Source organism: Echinops telfairi, unplaced genomic scaffold (assembly GCF_000313985.2).
Source record: "Echinops telfairi isolate 266 unplaced genomic scaffold, ASM31398v2 ScPeMD7_5592;HRSCAF=6446, whole genome shotgun sequence".
NCBI lineage: Eukaryota > Metazoa > Chordata > Mammalia > Afrosoricida > Tenrecidae > Echinops > Echinops telfairi.
The window spans coordinates 20,832,318-20,851,776 of record NW_022109491.1 but is presented as its reverse complement, the minus strand read 5'-3'; the positions used below and the strand labels follow the sequence as shown (position 1 = coordinate 20,851,776).

General features: G+C 56.4%; 1 protein-coding gene across 4 annotated transcripts in view; it reads left to right on the top strand.

Moving 5' to 3' along the window:
- DLGAP4 (DLG associated protein 4) overlaps positions 1–19,459 on the top strand; it is a 132,456-nt gene that overhangs the window by 39,561 nt on the left and 73,436 nt on the right. For all 4 annotated transcript variants that reach the window (XM_004697962.3, XM_004697961.2, XM_045295536.1 and 1 more), the window contains exons 2-3: positions 13,276–14,351; positions 17,494–17,732. In XM_004697962.3, the coding sequence (XP_004698019.1) occupies positions 13,353–14,351; positions 17,494–17,732 (1,238 nt within the window). In that variant the 5' untranslated portion in view covers positions 13,276–13,352. The remainder of the gene's footprint in view (positions 1–13,275; positions 14,352–17,493; positions 17,733–19,459) is intronic.

Here is a 19,459-nt window from a genome sequence, read left to right as displayed (position 1 = left end):
AAGACCTGGGGAGGACAAGGACACCAAGGACACAAGCCACCGTACATGCAGGCACCTGGGAAGAGCCTCCCACAGATAAGCAAAATGTGAATAATATCCTTTTGCCCCCCCACCCCCCTCTGAGATGATTAACTCCGGGCTGTGGAGAGGCCGTTGGTGCCTTGTCCCATCCACCTCAGACTCGGGTTCTCGCCATGGCTTCCTTCTGAAAACACCTGCAGCCTTTCTTGCAGCCAGCAAGGGGAGGGTGACCAGGTTGGACAGGGAAGGCCCAGGGGCAGCCCCCAGCCACTGTGGAAGCAAGTAGAGAATGCATTACCCCAGGCCCATTGCCCCTGGGTGGATGTGCCTGAGGTGGGTTGCCATGGCCCCCACGGAGTTGCTCAGCAGCAATGAGCCCCAGCTACCCACCACATCCTGACCGCCTTGCCTTGCTTCCCTCTCCCTCACTGCGCTCCACCATCCCCACCCTCAAATCCACTGCTCTTGAACCCTTGTTCAGGGAGACCTATTTCTGAGAGAACCCAAATGAAAAGAGAGGCACAGATACATACCAAGGTGGGAAAAAGGAATAGCCTTGTTCTCCCCTGGCTGTTTTCACTAAACAGTGTAGCTTGGTGAGCTTCCCACTGAGAGCGGCCTTGTTTTTTTACCCCAAGACCAAAACTCACTGTCACCGAGTCGATTCTGACGCACAGCCACCCTCTAGGACCGGGTAGAACTGCCCCTGTGGGTTCCAAGACTGTGACTCTTCACGGAAATAGAAAGCCGCCTCCTCTCTCTCCCAAATAAGCCTTGAACTGGTGACCTTGCAGTTAGCAGCGCACCACGTAGCCCACGACACCACCAGGGCTCCTGTGTCCTTTTACACAGCAGCGTAGTATTCCACTGGGGGCTGAATCGTGACCTGGTTAACCAGTCCCCTGATGGACATTTGCCTAGTTCTCAGACTTCAGCTGGTACAGATCCTGGTTCAAGAAGAACCTTGCAGACCAAGAGACACTGAGCGATAGATAGCTGACTTCCGGCAGCCGACTTATAATAAAGGTTCTCATTCCGAAAAGAGAGCAAGAAGAACCTTGCATATTTATTATCTCCCGCGTGCACAAGGCAGGACAGTGAGATTTTTGGCATCAGGGGCCTTTAGAGCTCTGCTCTGTTTTCATGGCCAATGACCTACAGTTGAAGTCTAGTGTCCGTAGGGAGGGACTTGGGCATCAAGCCCGCCCACATCTGACTCTGGGCTTCTGCCTCCCCCACCCCTTCAAAGCCCATGCCCACCTTGTGGACAGCTTGCTGTTGTCCAGGATTCCCCGCAGCCTCTCACCTCTGACCATGACTTTGCCTCCGTAGCTTGCTCTGTGAATTGCTCTCCCGTGCACGTGTCTGCCTGTGGAAATCGGCCTGGTCCTCAGAGAAACAACTCAGATGCCAGCCCCTCTGGGGAGCCTTCCTGGTGCCTCAGCCAAACCCCCTGCCATTGAGCCCGTTCTGACGCAAGCAATCACACAGGACAGGGTAGAACTGCCCCTTAGGGTCTCTAAGGTGGTGACTCTTTACAGGAGCAGCCAGCCTCGTCTTTCTCCACAGGGTGGCTGGTGGGTTTGGACTGCCGATCTCATGGGCATCAGCCCCGTGTGTAGCCCACCCCCCAGCCCCCCAGGGATCCCTCCTAGTCACCCCACAGTCTCTCCCTCCACTGGGCTTTCTCTGCTCAGGAATTGATTTTGTAGACATTGTGGAATTGCTGGGTGTATTTCTGCTGCCTGCACTTGGCCACAAGCTCTTTCGGAGCTGGGACCATCTGAGTCACAGAGCAGGCCCCATAAATGTTGAAGGAATTGAATTAAGTGTTCCGGCAATTGCCGCCTTCTGACCAATTTGTCCTGCTGTTTGCCAGCACAACCTTCCTTGACAGTCCCTTAGCGGAGACCTGGCCAGAACAGGCTGACGCAGGTGGCCTCCAGGTGCCCCCTACACTCCCACCACCACCATTCAGAGATCTGAGGCTAAAGTGGGGCGGCAGGGGGTGTCAGTGAGGCCCTGACGGCCATGGTGAGCTGGAGGTTAGATGGGGTATCCCCTGAGCATAGCCCAAGAACAGGGTCTGTGAGGTGGTGGCCGACAGGACATTGTTTTCTGAAAGCTGAGAGGCAGCACAGAAGGTGATTGGAGGCGCAGGCTCTGGAGCCAGATTGCTGAGTTCAAATCTCAGCTCTACCACCTCCTACCTATGTGACCTTGGGTAAGTCAATTCCCTGTGCACCTCGATTCTCCGTCTGTAAAGTGGGGATCATAACAGGGCCTGCCTCACAGGCCTACGACAAGGATTCAGCAAGGTAACTCATCTAAAGTGCTCCCACGTGTTGGTAGGAACCGGACTCATGGTGACCCTACAGGACAGAGTCGACCCGCCTGTTTGTAGTTACTGTACATTTGGAGGGGGGGGGTGTTAAACTTTTATTGGCACTCCATCCACGTATCATACAATAGTTCAATCATATCTAGAGGCACTGTACAAGTTTAAGGATCCCTGAGGGCGTAGTGGTTATGTGTTGGGCTACTGACCTCATGGTCAGCAGTTTGAAACCAGCAGCTGCTCCACAGGAGAAAGCTGAGGCTTCCTGCTCTTGGAAAGAGTTACAGTCTTAGAAACCCACAGGGGCAGTTCTCCTGTGCTTTACAGTAGGGTCCCCAGGAGTCCGTATTGACTCGCTGGCAGTGAGTGGTAGCTAGCGGGACATTCTTCCGGAAGCAGACTGCCCCTCTTTCTCCCTCACAGCGGCCGCCGTGGGTGGGTTCAAACTGCTGACCTAGCCCATTAACAGCTGAGCATTTACCCACGTGATCAGTCGGCTTCAGCGTGAACTTGCTTCCTGAGACTTGGCTGGGTTTCCATAGCAATCTTGACTAAGCACCTTCCAGAAGCCGCACGGGGTGGCCAGCTTGCTCTCTTACTGAAGCTCACAAGCACCCTGCAAACCAACTTTGTTTGGGTTTGGGTTTTTCATGAGGAGAAGGCCTTCAGCCGCTGGCGTGGAAACCCCTCACAACATCGCGTGACCGTCCCCACACTGAGAAAAAGTCAAAGCTTTTTCTCGCCGCCATCAGAGGCCTTGGGCCCATTCAGCCGCCGCTCCCAGCCTCCCTTTCGCCTCCCAGCCCGCCTGGCGTCTCCGTGGAGGGGGTGCTGTGGAGACCCGCACAGGGGAATCGGACAGTGTGTGGTGTGTCTCGGTACCAGGCTCTCCCCACCCGGCCCGGGGGAGCAGGCAGCCCTACTTGGTCTCTGTGAAGAGTCCCAGTCTTGGAGACTCTCAGGGCCATTCTCCCCAGGCCTTGAGGGGCGTGCCGAGTCAGTATTGCCCCGATGGCAGCGAGTCGGGTGTTTGGGTCTGGCAAAGGGAGCGCCTTATCTCAGTTAACCAGCGAAGAAACCGAGGCCCCCAGAGGCCACCTGTCCCTCGGAAAGCCACACGGCTGTGGAGAGGTGAAGCTAGACTCTCAGGCCACATCAGATGGGCTCTAAACCCCACCCTCTTGCCCTTGAGCCTGGGCTGGCTTATAAAGACTTTCCATTTGCCCTCTCACTCAAACTCACCAGGCCCCCACTTTCCAAATCAGAAAGCCAAGGTGGGGGAGCTGGCTGAGTTCTACAGTGACCGGACAGGCTCATGCACCTGGCACTGCCCCTTCCCAGCCCCAGCTGTCCCCACAGGCCACCTGGGGAGCTGGCAGGCACTGAGTCTGCTGCTGTACCAGCTGTCCCCTCACAAACATCCAGCCCCAAAGGGGATTTCAGCTGTGGTTCATCAGCAGAAACGGGTTTCTGTTGACCACGCCCTCGTGCCAGGCATAGGCCCAACCTGCTGACTCTCCAGCCTGACCAGGGAGGTGCTGGGGGCGCAGCAAGCTCAGAGTCAGGAGACCTGAGCCTCCACATAGCTTCCACCTGCTGTGTGACCTTGGGCCAGTCCCAGCCCCATGCTGAGCCTCAGCTCACCAAAAGGTAGCCTGAGAGGGCTGGCCAAGACAAGAAAGCTTCAGTGCTAAACCACATCAAACAATTCTGAGGATCTAAAGGCTCTGTTGGCACTGTGGGCTAAACAGTGGGCTGTTAACAGCACAGTGGTCAGTTCAAATCCAGGGGCCGCTCCGTGGGAGAAAATGAGGTCCACCAGCTTCGGAACCCCAGGCAGGGTCAATGTGAGTCAGAATGGACTCGTGAGGAAGGACTTTGTTTGGATTTGGGAAGCAGGGGTGGTGCCAGGCCTGCAGCCTCCAGGGCCCCTTCTTTTTCTGGCACCCTGACTTCCTGCTGCGGGTGGGCCCCATTGATAAGAATAACATCAGTGAGTGCTTGTGGAGCACTGTGGACCGGGTGCCAGACAAAACCTTCTGCCTGTAGTAACTCCTTGATTCCTCCCGGCAGCCCTTGGAGGGCACTAGGAGCTCATGAAGGTTAAGTCACTAGCTCAAGGTCACACCACAATAGCAGCCCTAGGACTGGCGCTCCAGGAGGCTGGCTCTGAAACCCACCTCTTTAGCTCCAGGGGGTTGGCTAATGCAAGCAGGGAGGCCAGCGTGCTGACATGGGGACCCCAATGAGGCCTGGGAAGGGAGGGGAGGGTGCCAATCAGGATCATCACCCTCCCCGCCAAACTCAGGTTAATCCTAGGTGAGAATACTAGCTCCCCTACGATTGAAGGGTCCTGACTTAGGAATCCAGGTGGCTGGGACCAACTCTCACCCTCACCTCTCAGTCCTGCTCTTCCTTGGCCAGCATGCCTTGCTCTTCAAGCATGCTGGGCCTCTCATTCATCATCTAAGTCACTGTCTCCCAAAGTGGGTAATAGCACTCCCTGGGCAACGCTGGAATAACTCAGGAGGGCTGCGAGAGCAGATCCCTACACTTTTTTACTGGGTGATGGGCTAGAGTACAACATTTTAAAATCATTAACAGGATGTGGAATGATTTTTTTTTTTTCTGGAAAAGGGGCAGTAGGCCAAATAAGTTTGGGAATGTGTGGTCTCAATCATGACACTTGAGGGCCTGAAGCAGGGCAACAGCCAGCGGGGACTCCAGGGCACCAGGCAGAGCCAGGCACATCGCCCTCTGCATACCACAGCAGCGACAAACTGCCAGCTCCACACCTGGGTCCTTGCTGGTGGTACAGAGGGACTCTCAGAGATGTCTGTGACTCATCAAGGTGGCACCTGTCATCACGGGGAGCCCTGGAGACTCATGCCCCACCCCCATTTGTAAGGTCAGGGGGAACTTCTTGGGAAAGGGATAGCTCCTGTGAGCTTCAAGGATGCTAACCAGGTAAGGGGGCTGGGGACCAAGTGTTTCAGCAAGGTTCTGGGGAATGGAAGCACCAACCCAGCTCACCTGAGGCTCAGACATGGGAAGAATCCAGAAAGGGGCCTGGAAAGCCTACATACCAACTCCTTCCTTTCTCCCTTGTAGGGCAGATCCAACCCTCTCCCAAGCTCCCCTCCCTCTGATCTTCCGACTACCTCATTCAGTCGGCGGCCATTTATTGAGCACTTACTTGTATACCAGGAGTCCTTGGCAGTTTAACATACGTGGCTACCTACCAAAAAGTTGGACGTTCTGAGTCCCACGCAGCACCCCTCGGAAGAAAGACCTGGCAATCAACCTCCAGGGAAAAAGTCATTGGAAATTGAAAGCACCAGGAAATAGAAAGCCAAAGAACAAGTCCGTCTTGGAAGAAGTACGCCGAAAATGCTCCACAGAGGCAAAGATTAGCAAGACTTCGTCTCACGTACTTTGGACATGTTGTCAGGAGAGACCGGTCCCTGGAGATGGACGTCTTGCTGGTAAAGTAGCGGGGCAACAAAAAAGAGGAAGACCTTCGGCACGATGGATTGGCACAGTGGCTACATCGATGGGCTCAGGCATAAGGACGGCGCAGGACAGGCCCGGGTTTCCTTCTGTTGTATTGAGAGTCGCTATGGGTCGGAGCCCACAACGGCACCAAACAACAGCTCTGACACACGTGGAGTTGCCACGAGCCAGAAACAACTCGAGGGCAGCTGGGCTTTGGTCTCATGTCCCGACACCGGGAGTCACCCTGGGGATACAATGGGAGATGAAACAGGTGCGGCCCCTACCTCCCCTCAGAGTCCAGAGACTGTGGGGAGTAGCTGCTTCGAGTACGAAAGTTAACAAGCCAGCTACCTGGGGGCTGATGGGTGCTTGGGAGAGAATCACAGGGGGTGTCAAGAGAGGGAAGCAGGATCAGGGGGTGTCGAGAGAGGGAAGCAGGATCTAGATGGAGGAAGCTTCTTAGACACAGGGGTCAAGAAAGCCTCCAAGGAGGTGAGGTTCGAACAGAGATGCAAATCAACGGCCCATAGGGAGTGTGAAGAACAGAGAGGGAAACATGCAGGCAGAAGGAACAGCATGTGTGATGGCCCTGTGGCCACCGAGAGCTGGAGACATTGGAGAAATAGCTAACAAGCCAGCCAGAAAGAGGAGGCTGTCATTTCGTCTGAGGGCCAGGGAGGACCCTGAAGAGATTTATGGAGCCCACAGGCACATTGGTTAAGTGCTCAGCATCTAAACAGAAGGTCTGTGCTTCGAACCCATCAGTTATCCCGAGGGAAAATGATATGGCAGTCTGCTTCCTGAAGGTTAAGCCCATCCTGGGGCGGGGTGGGGTGGGGGTGGGGGACAGTTTGACTCTGCTTTATAGGGTACTATGACTTGGAACCAACCCAACAGCACTGGGTTGGTGTCGGGATTCCATTCAGGACTTGTAAAGGGTGGCTTTGTGGGCCTCCTCTGTAGTCCCTTGTCCCGAGGGTCTGGGAGCCTTCAGTTCTTTGGGTCTGTGTGTCCTTCTGTCTTTTCCGTGTCTTCCACACAAAGATGAGCATTGAGCGTGGAGGGCCCTCTGACCTCAGAAGCTCCCACTGAGACTTCAGTGGGATGTGGTTACTCGGCCCAGGTAAGCAGCCCGTCGCCACTAGACCCCTGACCCCCAAATCTGTGCCCCTTTCCCAGAAGCATCCACAGGTATTGAAATTTGGCTCTGACGTTGACCACTCCAAGCGGAGGAGGGGCTCCCCGGCTGGACCAAGGTCTGCCACGCGTGCCCAGCAGCCCAGAGTGAGGGACGTCTGTTCAAGCCATCGTCTGCTATCTTGTTGACCAAACAACCACTTAATTGAATGGCATACTTTCAACCAGTTGCTATGGACACAGATGAGGGCGGGAAAGAATTTGGACCTTGACTACATCGGGCTAACTGAGCTGTGTTAGATGAAAAGAATCCTGGGAGTTGAGGCTGCCCAGCGGGGCTGTGGAGCGTGGGCTCAGGCCTCGGAACAGATTCCCATCCAGCTCCACCGACTTCCGGCGGTGGGGCCTGGAGCAGGTGACTTCAGCCAGCCAAGCTGCTTTGTAACATCCAGCCTGCGTGTCTTGGTTGCCTGTTGGTGCATAACAGATCACACTGGAAACTGGGCAGAAACATTTATTATCGCCCGCAGTTTCTGAGGGTCAGGAACCTGGGAGCAGCCCAGCGAACAGGGGGAGGGGAGGGGAGGTCTTGGGTTCAAGGTCTCTAGAAGGTTGTTGCCAATTTGTCAGCTGGGGCTGCAGCCCTCTGAAGGCTCTTCGTGGACTGGAGTATCCATTTCCAAGGTGGCGCCCTCACACAGCTGACAGGCCAGTGCTGCCCGTTAGCAGGAGGCCTCAGGCCACCCCTTCGTGGACCTTACCTGGGCACCCCTTGAGTCTCCTCAGCCTGGCGGCTAACTTCCTCCCAGAGTGAGTGACCCCGGAGAGCAAGATGGAATCTGCATGAGCCAATGTAGGCAAGCCTTTGAAGTCTCAGTCTGTCCTTTGTATACTGTCCACACGGTGACACTACTTGTGTGTGTACTGGGGGGAGGAGTGGTACTACCCAAAGACCTGAACATGGGGAGGTGGGGGTCACCGGGGTACATGCAGGGGACTCTTCATCCCCACCAGGAAGAGCTGCAGTGAGGAGTAAATGGGCTCACGTTGTGATCCGCCCTAGATCTGACGGGCAGCTCAAAGATCTAGAAAAGTGTCAGAATAACCTGCTCCCTTCCCGGCAGTTCGGTTTCCTCATGCTGACGACCTCTGCCGGCATCATGGACCACAGGGAAGCCAGGTGAAATGCACAGTAGGGAAAATCCTGGGCTTCTTTTCCTAGGGATGTAATGCATCCAAACAAATAAGATGCCAAATGGAAAAAAAAATGGGCTCATGTATATAGGGTGGCTCTGTAAAGGGATGGCGCCCTGATCAGCTGCAGGTGAAAATGCGCCCCTTTGGAGCTGCCTCCCGCTTTCTGCACCATCTCTAGACTCTTGAAGACTTTCAGCCACTCTTCCATCTAGGTCTCGGTGCCTCGAGGGCCCTGCAGCAAGCAAGGTGGCGTGGTCCCTGCTGTTCTAGGCTACAGCAGACAAAAGCCCGGTGATACCGTAGAGGAGCTGGCAGGTGCAGAGCTGCTTTGGGTGGGGGGTCAGGGAAGGCCTCTCAGCAGAGGAAGCCTGTGCACGGAGGCCTGGTAGAAGTGAAGGAGCAGCCACGTGGATGGACCGGGAAGAGCATTTCAGGCCGAGGGCCCCAGGAAAGTAAAAGCCCCATGGTGGGAGCCAATGACCCTGCTCAAAGGACAGAAGGGAGGCTGGGGTGGAGGCAGGAAAGAAGCCGGCAAACACCCAACCAGAAGAGAGGCCTTTTGTCTCTGTACCACAGGAGTCTTACAAAGGACCCGAACAGTGAGATCGGTTAGGAGATGACTCAGGTTATCCAGGTGGCACACCCCAGTCACCTGGCCCCAGGTGGGGCTGTGGAGGTGGTGAGAAATGGGATGCTGGAGATCTGTTGAAGGTCAAGTGGTTTCGGAAGGACTTGCTGTGGGATGGGGTTGGAGGAGGAGAGAGAGGGAGGGCAAGGATGGTCCCGAGGTTACTGACCTGAGCACCCAGGGAATGGTGTTGGGGTGAGCTGAGGTGAGTGAGGAAGACTGGGGGAGGGGCTGGTTGGGGGCAGAGGGGAGATCAGGGCTTTGGTTTGGGCCCTGTCAGACATCTGGGAATGTCTGACAGGCATTAGAGATCAGAGTTAGAGACAGTTAGAGATCAGAGTCTGGTATTTGAGGGGAGATTTGGCAGAAGATGTGGATTTAGGAGTTGTCCGTAATGGCGGCAGTTGAAGCCGGTGAGATCACCAGGGGAGGGTATGGCCACAGAAGCACAGGGCACACAGCTCCACTCGCCTAGAGGTCAGAGGAGAAGGAGCCTGCAAGACCTGGAGAATGGAAAGAGGCCCCAGGGAGAAGAGTAAGTGCAGCACAGCCTGCCTCTCCGCCTCCACCCCAGGCAACACCAAGCTTGTGGAAGTCCATGGAGCACACTCACGTTTCATGCAGCACGGCTCAGAGGCTGTGCCCTCCACTGACGGCTGGAGACATCCCAGAATGCTCAGCCACGCCTTCTTATACCCTCCCCAGCCCTCATCACCCAGCTTATCCTCCCATGCCTCACCCCCATGGTCTGTCTCTCTCGTACCCAAAAGAGGCCAGCACTGAACAGCACTCTCCCCTCCCTCCTGTAGATGCCCTGCCTTTGTTAATGCAACCTCAGCCAGAAGCAGCCTTTCTGACAGCATCAGAGATAGAAGATATGGCCAGGGGGCTGGACTTTGCAGCAGGGAAGTGCGATTGGGGGACATCTGAAAAAGGCTTTGGGTTAGATCCAGGAAGGTCTTGATTGTCACATCACCAGGAAGCATGAACTGAAAAAGGATGAGGGATCCATAGATGAGGCAAGCGACACCAAGGTGTTTTGCTTCCAGAAGAGCCATGCTGGGTTCTGTTCCTGGCCTTGTCCCTAATTGCATTACCTCTCCCAGGCTCACAGGTTAGCTCCTGCTCCAAGAGAAGCAGGGAGGAAGGTGGGGGGTAGGGCCCATTCTGTGAAGGTGGGGGTAGTGGCTGCAGACCCAGAGGCACCATGGGGCAGGGAAGGCTCCCAGCACGGCAGTAGCACTGTGTTTCCATGCGGGCAATGAGGCTTATATTAATGAGAGGTAATTATGGGCACCCGATAGGCCTAAGTATAGCTCAGAGACAAAGGCAATATAAGGCAGCCAGCTGGTTCCTGCTGTAAGACCGAGGCCTGCCTATTTTAAGACCTCCCCAAGGTGAGGCTCATGCCACCCTGGGGTGCTGAAGGGGCTGGTGCTCACTAGGCCAGGAACCCCAAGTGAGAGAGCTCAGATGAAGTCAGTGTGACTAGACCCTCAGCCCATCTCACTGAAACCCTCTGCTCCCAGAGGGGAAACTGAGGCTCGCACAGAAGAAGAGGCCAGTCCGAGGTCACAGCAAATGAATAACACAGCCAGGATCTGAATCCTGGTCCAACCCATGCACTCTCCACTCTACTGGGTAGCACCTCTAAACTGGAAGCCTTGGGTGAGAAAAGCCTGGCCAATCACCAAGCAGTAGGTTCCAGAAGCTTCCAGTGACATCGCAGCTAATGCTCCCCCAACCCCATCCCACAGCAAGTTCTTCCAAAACCACTTGACCTTCAACAGATCTCCAGCATCCCATTTCTCACCACCTCCACAGCCCCACCTGGGGCCAGGTGACCGGAGTGTGTCACCTGGACAACTTCAGTCACCTCCTAACCAATCTCACTGCTCGGGTTCTTTGCAAGACTCCTGTGGTACAGAGACAAAAGGCCACTCTTCTGGTTTGGGTGTTTGCTGGCTTCTTTCCTGCCTCCACCCCAGCCTCCCTTCTGTCCTTTGAGCAGGGCCATTGGCTCCTGCTTTCCTGGGGCCCTCAGCCTGAAATACTCTTCCTGGTCCATCCATGTGGCTGCTCCTTCACCTCTTCCAGGCTTCCGTGTACAGGCTTCCTCTGCCGGGAGGCCTTCCCTAACCCCCCATCCAAAGCAGCTCTACACCTGCCAGCTCCTGTGCTGCACGACCTGGGTTAAGTGGGTTGCCATCTAAGGTGCCCCTGTTGTTCTCTCCTAGTCCAAAGCAGAGTGAAGAAAATCAAAGATGCATGGAAACAGTTGGTCCAAAGGACTGATGGCTCATGAGAACCCCAGCCTCCACAACCCTAACACCAGAAGAACTAGATGGTGCCCGGCCACCATTGCCAACTGCTTGAAAGGGAGCACCGTAGTAGGTCATGGATAGAGTGGGAGAAAAATGTGGAACAAAACTCAACAAAAAGGTCAGGCCGAGATTTCTGGATGCCCTGATTCTTGGGCCCTAAGACACCCTTCAACTAGACACCCTGTGGCTTCACTTTCAGCCAAACAATAGATTGATCTACACGTTGAACAATCAACCATATGAGATCAAGAAGGCAGCATTTGCCCAGGGCTGGTGTAGTGGGTTACACGTTGGGCTGCCAACCATCAGGTCAAGAGTTCAAAACCTCCAGCCTCTCCTCAGGAGAAAGAAGAGGCTTTCTACTCCCACCAAGAGTTAGTCTTGGAAACCCGCAGGAGCAGGTCTACCCTGCCCTACAGGGTCGGCATGAGTTGGAATTGACTCAAGGGCAGTGAGTTCTTAAGGAGAAGGCTCAGGAGGTGGGGAAAGGATAGGAAAGGGGTGGGGATGGGATCGGTACACCGGGGGCTGAGTGGGAAGAGGGATATTGCACTTCCGGGGATTGCACTCAGTGTCATAAACTAAAACCTATATGAATTGTTGAATAGAAAACCAATTTACTGTATAGATACTCACCCAAATCACCAGTTAAAAGTTGGAGGGGAGAAAAGGGGTTCATTGGGAAGTCTGGAGAACCTCAGAGAGCAAGGGGAGCAGCCTGAGGTAAAGAGAGTGTTGAGCAACCATGCAGCCACAACCGCTAGCGCTCACTGCCACTGAGTCCATTCTGTCTCCGTGACCTGATAGACAGGGCATAACTGCTCCGCTGGGTGTCTGAGACCTCAGGGGAGTAGGTAGCCCCATCGTTCTCCCACGGGGCTGGCTGGTGGTTTGGAACTGCAGACCTTGCAGTTCACAGCCCAGCTTGTAACCACTGTGCCACCAGGGCTCCAAGCCACAGCACAAGTCTCAGCTAATCCCATGGGCGGCTCTGGAGCTGGGCTGGCTCTTCAGGGTTGTTCTGAACTGGGGCCAGGAGGCCACGCCTTTGTAACATCACATCCACTAGTTATTGGACACGGGCTGTCTCCAGGGGAGGAGCAGCACTTTGGAGGGGGCATCTCCCCCTGGCTCAGAGCAGTTCCTGGGCAGGACCTGGCTGTGAATACCAGCAGCCCGAGCTCTTGGGCCCTGAAGGCATCAGGTCCTGGGAACTGAACACTGAGGTGGGGGTAGGAGTTGCGGGTGGGCACTCACTATGGCCCCACACTGTTCTTTATTGCATTCGTCATTTCGCCCATTTAACGGGTACAGCCGGTGGTCTTCAGTCTATCCGTGGTGTTCTGGAACACGACCTAGTTCTAGAAAATTGCCATCATCCCAAAAGGAATCCCCACACCCATGAAGCAGTCCCTCGTGCCTCTCCCCTCCCCCCCCCCACCCCCAGGGACCACCTCTCTGCTTCTGGTCGGTGAGAATTTCCCTGTGCTGGACGCTTTATAGAGACGAAATCCTACAGTGTGCGTGTGGCCTTTGGGACCTGCCAGCTTTCATTTTACATAATATTCCAAGGTTCATCCACGTGACAGCCCTTCAGTTCTTTTTTTAATCACCCAATAATATTAGTTGTGTGGATACATCTCGTTTTCCATACCCAATCATCCGTTCATGGGCATTTGCACTCTTTGGCTATTGTGAACAACCTGCTATGACTGAGTTGGAGAGGTATCTGGACAGAGCTTGGGTGTGTAGGTGAGGGTGCCCTTACATCGAGTGGCAGAGTCAGAGAAAGGAAGGGATTGAGGTGGGCAGCTCCCCCTCTTCCCCGCCTCCCACACACCCCGCACCGCCATGTGCCAGCAAGGAATTCAGAAGAGACCAAGAATTCTGAGTTCAAGCCTGGTTTTCCAGGTAACTGTGGAGGTACACGTGCTCATCAAGGTAGCCGAGGGAAACATACTTCATTTCATAATTTGTCCATTTGATCTGAGACTTTGCAATATCTGAAGATATCATAGGGGTCCTTCATCGGTGCTCTGGCCCTGGGCCTCCAGGGTCAGGGACAGCCTAACTCTGAGATCTGCCCCCTCCTAGGACAGCCGACGGTCTGACCCTTGTCTGTATTCTCTCTCCAGGATAGCTGCTGCCCGGGAGAGGTGACCCGGGCGCCCTGCTAGGGCGACGGCCCCAGCCCCGAGGGAGGGCCGGGATCATGAAAGGCCTCGGTGACAGCCGCCCCCGCCACCTCTCTGACAGCCTGGACCCACCACATGAGCCCCTGTTCGCAGGGCCCGACCGCAACCCCTACCTGCTGTCGCCCACAGAGGCCTTCGCCCGAGAGGCTCGATTCCCGGGACAGAACACGCCACCTGGGGATGGCCTCTTCCCACTCAACAACCAGCTGCCCCCACCCAGCAGCACCTTCCCCCGCATCCACTACAACTCCCACTTCGAGGTGCCAGAGGAGAGCCCCTTCCCCAGCCACGCCCAGGCCACCAAGATCAACAGGCTGCCTGCCAACCTCCTGGACCAGTTTGAGAAGCAGCTGCCCATCCACCGGGATGGCTTCAGCACGCTCCAGTTCCCCCGAGGCGAGCCCAAGGCCCGTGGCGAGAGCCCCGGCCGCATCCGCCACCTGGTCCACTCGGTCCAGCGGCTCTTCTTCACCAAGGCCCCCTCCCTGGAGGGCACGGCAGGCAAGGTCGCTGGCAATGGCGGCAAGAAGGGCGTGCTGGAGGACAGCAAGGGCCGGAGGGCCAAGAGCAAGGATCGCGCCAAGGCGGGGGAGCCCAAACGGCGCAGCCGCTCCAACATCTCGGGCTGGTGGAGCTCCGACGACAACCTGGATGGCGAGGGCGGCCCCTTCCGCGGCAGCGGCCCCGCCTCCGGCCTGATGACCCTTGGCCGCCAGGCGGAGCGCACCCAGCCACGCTACTTCATGCACGCCTACAACACCATCAGCGGCCACATGCTCAAAGCCACCAAGAACACCACCAACGAGCTGACCGCCCCCCCACCCCCGCCCGTGCCCCCGGCCGCCTGCCCCACCCTGGGGGTGGGGACTGACACTAATTACGTCAAGCGGGGCTCCTGGTCCACTCTGACCCTCAGCCATGCCCATGAAGTCTGCCAGAAGACATCAGCCACCTTAGACAAGAGCCTGCTAAAGTCCAAGTCCTGCCACCAAGGGCTGGCCTACCATTACCTGCAGGTGAGTCTCTGTTGGGGGAGGAAGGGATACCAGATGGAAAGCCCAAGTGGGAACTTGCCCCGCTGTGGGCCTGTGTCCTGAGCTGTGACATGGGTGGCTGTATATCTGCTAATAAGGAACTTCCTTCCACTGGCCATGTTCTCAGGAAAGCCACTCCCAGCCATCAAGCTGATTCCTGTAGGTCAAAGTAAAACTACCCCCTGCGGGTTTCCAAGGCTCCCATAAGTCTTTACCGGAGCACAGAACCTCATCGTCTCCCAAGGACAAGCTGGACGTATGGCTTTGAACTGCTGGCTTTGTGGTTACCAGCCCAGTTTGTGACCCACTAGGGCTCTTCTGAGCCCAGTCGGGAGAGATGCTGTTGGGGCTGAAAGGTGTCCCTGCCCACAGGAGATAGACGTGGAAGCCCTGCCGTGCCAGGCTGGGCTGACTGTCAGCCTCATGCCTGGTCTACCTCCCCCACTGGATTCGGGGCTTCTTGAGGGTCTCCATTTATTCAGTCATCTGTCCCTAAGGCCCAGGACAGGGAACTATGAGAGGTGGCAGGACAGCATGGACAGATGGACAACAAAGTGAGAGAGTTAGAGATCTCTAAGACACCATCCTGGCTCTGAGGATGCTGGGAGGAGAAAGAGGCTGGAGCAGACCACGGTGTCAGTGTGATGGGGCCAGCCGCTTTCTGATGCTGGCCTCTGTTGAGGCACCAAGGCCACCGGATCCAAAGTGCCCGAAGGCTCAGAGAGGCATCGCCTTGCTACACACCTCTGCGGGGCTCTCAAGAGCAGAGCACGTCGCTGTGAGCAGGAGTTCCAGGAAGCCAATTCCAGGATGCCTTGGGATATGGAAGGATCTGCTTCTGTAGTAGTGAGCACCTTATGGGGGCAACGGGTGGGGGGGAGGGCCACAAGCAGGCCTGGGCAGCCTCAGAACCCCCAGTAGGCTGCCTTTTGAACCCAGTGAGCTTTAAGATTTGACAAGTTACTTGTCGTTCTATGAAGAATTCCAGAGACAGTGAGACTATAGGAGAGAAGGCCATTTTGTTGCTTTTTTGGTACTAGTGGGGAACTGAACCAGGCAGCATTTTCCACCATATTTAGGGCTTTTGTGGTTCTCAGATCCTTTCCTTCATTTAGCAACATCGGGGGGGGGGGGGGGGGGGGGGGGGGGGGGGGGGGGGGGGGGGGGGGGGGGGGGGGGGGGGGGGGGGGGGGGGGGGGGGGTGGGGGGGGGGGTGATGTGTGACCTGAGTCCCTCTCAAAATGGTGTGCATGGTCTGATGGGGAAAATGCCCAGAAACACAGTGAGCAGACAGCCCTGGAGGTGTGCATCGCCTGCTCAGCTATCAGGACAAGGCCATGTTATCAAGGGACAGCTGAGGTGACAGGGAAGAAGTAGAAGCCACAGGCCCTAATGATGAGCTGTTGCCCAGGCGGAACTGTGATTTTAAGCACTGGAATGCTAACCAAAGGCTGATGCTAACCAAAGCTTCAGGAACTATAAGGAACAGCTTCACTTTGTCCTGTAGGGTCGCTGTGAGTTGGAATCCACTCAGTAGCTGACAGTGAGTAATGATTGCCTGGCCAGTCTACTGGGGTTTCTGGGAGGGCTGAGGGCGTGGTCTCGGAGATAGAAGCATCAGGAAGGGTACAGCACCTATATACCTGTGGGACGAGCCGTGCGTATGTGTGGGTGGTGAAGCGTGTGTACCTGGGTGCCCATGAAGAATGTATACACCTAGCAAGAGGTGGGCACTCTGTAGGCATTGAGGCAAGAACACAGTGAGGTGGGGTCATGTCATATGTGTCCCCATGCAGTGGTTGTGGGTGTGTGTGAGGAGGGGTGTGACTGTAGGCGGGGTGTGACTGCAAGGAAGGTGTGACTGTGAGCTCCATGACACACTGAAGGGTGTGCATGAGGGGGTTTCCACCGTTGGTGGGAAGTCCCATTATCTTTTCATTCTGTTTTCCGTGAGTGTTTCAGAGCCCCTTGTCCATGGTGAAGCGGCTGCCAGTGTGTGTGTCCTTGGCATGCCGTGAGTGCTTGCTGAGGGCGTGCGGGAAGGGGATGCCGGCTCAGTGTGCTGAGGCACGTTCCCTCTGACTGATGCTCGTGTCACTGCTGAAATAGGTGGTGACTGCATCTGGAGGGGTATACACCACAGAGTCCAGGGGAGGAGGGTGTAGCTGGGGCGCTGCCTCCCAGCATCCAACAGAGTTTGGTTGGGGAGGGCTGGGGGGGCCTCACAGCCATCATCACCTAGAGGACATGGAGACGAGGGACCCCAGGCCCCTTGCTAAGGAGCCTTCGTGGCGTAGGGGTTACAAGTTGGGCTGGTAACCATGAGGTCAGCAGTCCAAAGCCACCACCTGCTCCACAGGGTTTTCTACTCCCATAAAGGGTCTTAGCCTTGGACTCTCACAGGGACACTTCTACCCTGTCGCGGAGCCCACATCACCTCCATGGCACATCACTCAAAGTTGAGTTGAAAGTACCTGCTGTCCTTACAGCGGTGACCCCATCACAGCCCCATTCAGGGTTCAGATGAGGGACCACCCCTTTCTATCTCACCCAGGGCTTGCCTGACACCAGGCTTGGTACACTTGTGCCGTGAGGAATGTAGTAAGCCCCACAGACCACCCAGTGCCCCGTCGATGTGTGGATCCTGGGAGCATACCAACCCTGCAGCCTCATATGTCAGGCTGCTTCCAGCAGGCCTGCGCAGGGGTACCTGCTCAGGGATTCTTAGCACCCCCTGAGAGTGTGGATACACCGAGGGGAACACAGCTCTGGAAGGGCAATCTCAGTGGACCCCGCTGCCTTCATAGCTCGGGCTCCATGGTGAACTCTGAGGGGTTGGGGGAACAGGGGGAGGGACTTGCTTAAGGCCACTCAGGGAGGTTGTGGAGAGGCAGCGCCAGTGCCCAGGTCGCCTCCTTCCCAGCCCAGGGCTCTGTTTTGCTGCTGGGGGTTCGAAGCTGGGGAGCAGGGGCCTTCAGGTTTCAGAGCTGTGGGGGGGGGGGCCCCCGCACCCTGGGCGCTCTGCGGTGAGGAGCCGAGGCCCGGCGACCAGCAGGGAATGCCCGCTGCCCCACCCCACGCCCACCCCGTGTCCCCCTCGCTGAGTCCCATGCTCCATCCTCAGGTGCCGGGCGGCGGCGAGTGGAGCACCGCACTGCTGTCCCCTCGCGAGGCGGATGCCACCGCCGAGGGCCCCATCCCGTGCCGGCGCATGCGCAGCGGTAGCTACATCAAGGCCATGGGCGACGAGGACAGTGATGAGTCCGGCGGCAGCCCCAAGCCCTCACCCAAAACGGCTGCGAGGCGTCAGAGCTACCTGAGGGCCACGCAGCAGTCACTGGGAGAGCAGAGCAACCCCCGCAGGTGAGCGCGAAGCCCCGCCCCGGCCCCGCCCACAAGCTGTCTGCCCCCAGGAAAGCGCCTTTGTCGAAGTCCAGCCAAGGAGAATCCCTAGCTTAGGCCAGTCCCGGGGATGAGCCCGTCCCACCAGCAAGCCCTGCCCACTTGCGAGTCCTGCCCCCTAGCGGGACCGCCCCCTCATCCCCTCCCCAATGAGAAACTCTGGCCTTTGGAGCCCCGCCCCTTCAAGTGAGCCCCGCCCACACGTGAGCTCTGCACGTGCAAGCATTGCCCACACAAGCCTGGTCTCTTAGGTGAGTGCCTCCCAGGTATGCCCCGCTCCTGGGCGACTCAACTGTGGTGAGTGGTGAGCCGCGCCGCTCCGAGCCCTGCCCTCCTGCTTCAGCTCCAGGGCCCTCCGCAGCCCGCTCACAGCCGGCTCACAGCCCTGGAGATCCTTGCCCTCAAGGTGGCCCCTTCACTTGATTAATTAACCGCAGAGGCCTCTGCCCTTTGGCGAATCACCCATGTCCCCCACCCCCACCCCCAATACACAGACACTTAAGTCCTGACCCCTATCCTTTGGTAAGCCATGCCCATAAAGAGAGTCTGCCTGGTGGCTGATCCAGCAAAATGCCCCCCACAGGGCCACATCCCCCCCCCCCCCCCGTGAGTTCCTTTATCAGCAAGGAGCTGGCCCCTGGGGACCCTCCTCTCCAGGCTAGGAAAGCCCTGCCCTTAGTGAGCCCATCACACTGCCCAGCATTGCCCAGGGACACCAGAGCCTTGTCTAACTGATGCCCACGCTGGGCTCCGAGATTGTTCCAGAAATCAGACAGACAGCCCATCACCTTCTGCCTTCTGCCCCCAACCTGTTGCTTTGAGATTTGGAAGAATTAGCAGCAACAGAGTTTATTGCTAGTTCTTCAATTAGCACTGAGCAGGGAGCGGGCAGTGTGGTCAGAACAAAAGTGTAGTTGGCTGGTGTAGTGGGCAGTGGAAGGGGTGGGACCCCAGTGGCCAGTCCTGGGTCTGTCCCTCTATAAGCCTCAGTATCCCCATTTTAAGGAAGGGGGCTGAGCTGTTTGACCTTTAAGACTCCTTCTAATCCTGAGAGCCTAGGATTCTGTGGTGACCAGAGCATATCCCTTGAATGACCAAAAAAAAAAAAAAAATCCAAACTCACTGACATTGAGTTGGGGCCAACTCAGAGCAACCCTAAAGGACAGGGTAGAACTGCCCCATTGGGTTTCCAAGACTATAACTCTCTTCAGGAGTAGAAAGTCTCCTCGTTTCCTGCAGGGCTGCTGGTGGTTTACAGTTAGCAGCCCAACTCATAACCACTACAGCATCCGAGCTCCTTCCTTGAGTAACAGGACACCAATAGTAACAGTAGCAGCTGTATGAGTACCCGCTACTGTGTATTAGCATTTGCTGCACCTTGATCAGCATCACTGATGCCTCTCCACAGCCCCATCAGGCAGGTGGTGCCATCCTGTTGTACAGGTGAGGAAACAGGCTTAGCCAGGGGTCACAGCTTGTCAGGATCACCCAGCAAGGGAGCTGGATTCCAATTCATTCTCTTTGTGCCTGAGCTGTTGGCTGCCTGAGCTTTAGCCCCAGAGAATCGGCTGGGGAAAGCTCGCGGCAGGAGGGGTTAGAGAGATGCAGGAAGCTGGGCATGGGGAGAGGGGTGAATCTTCCGGGACCTGCTTCTTCAGGGACCTGATAAGAGTCCATCTGTGCATGAT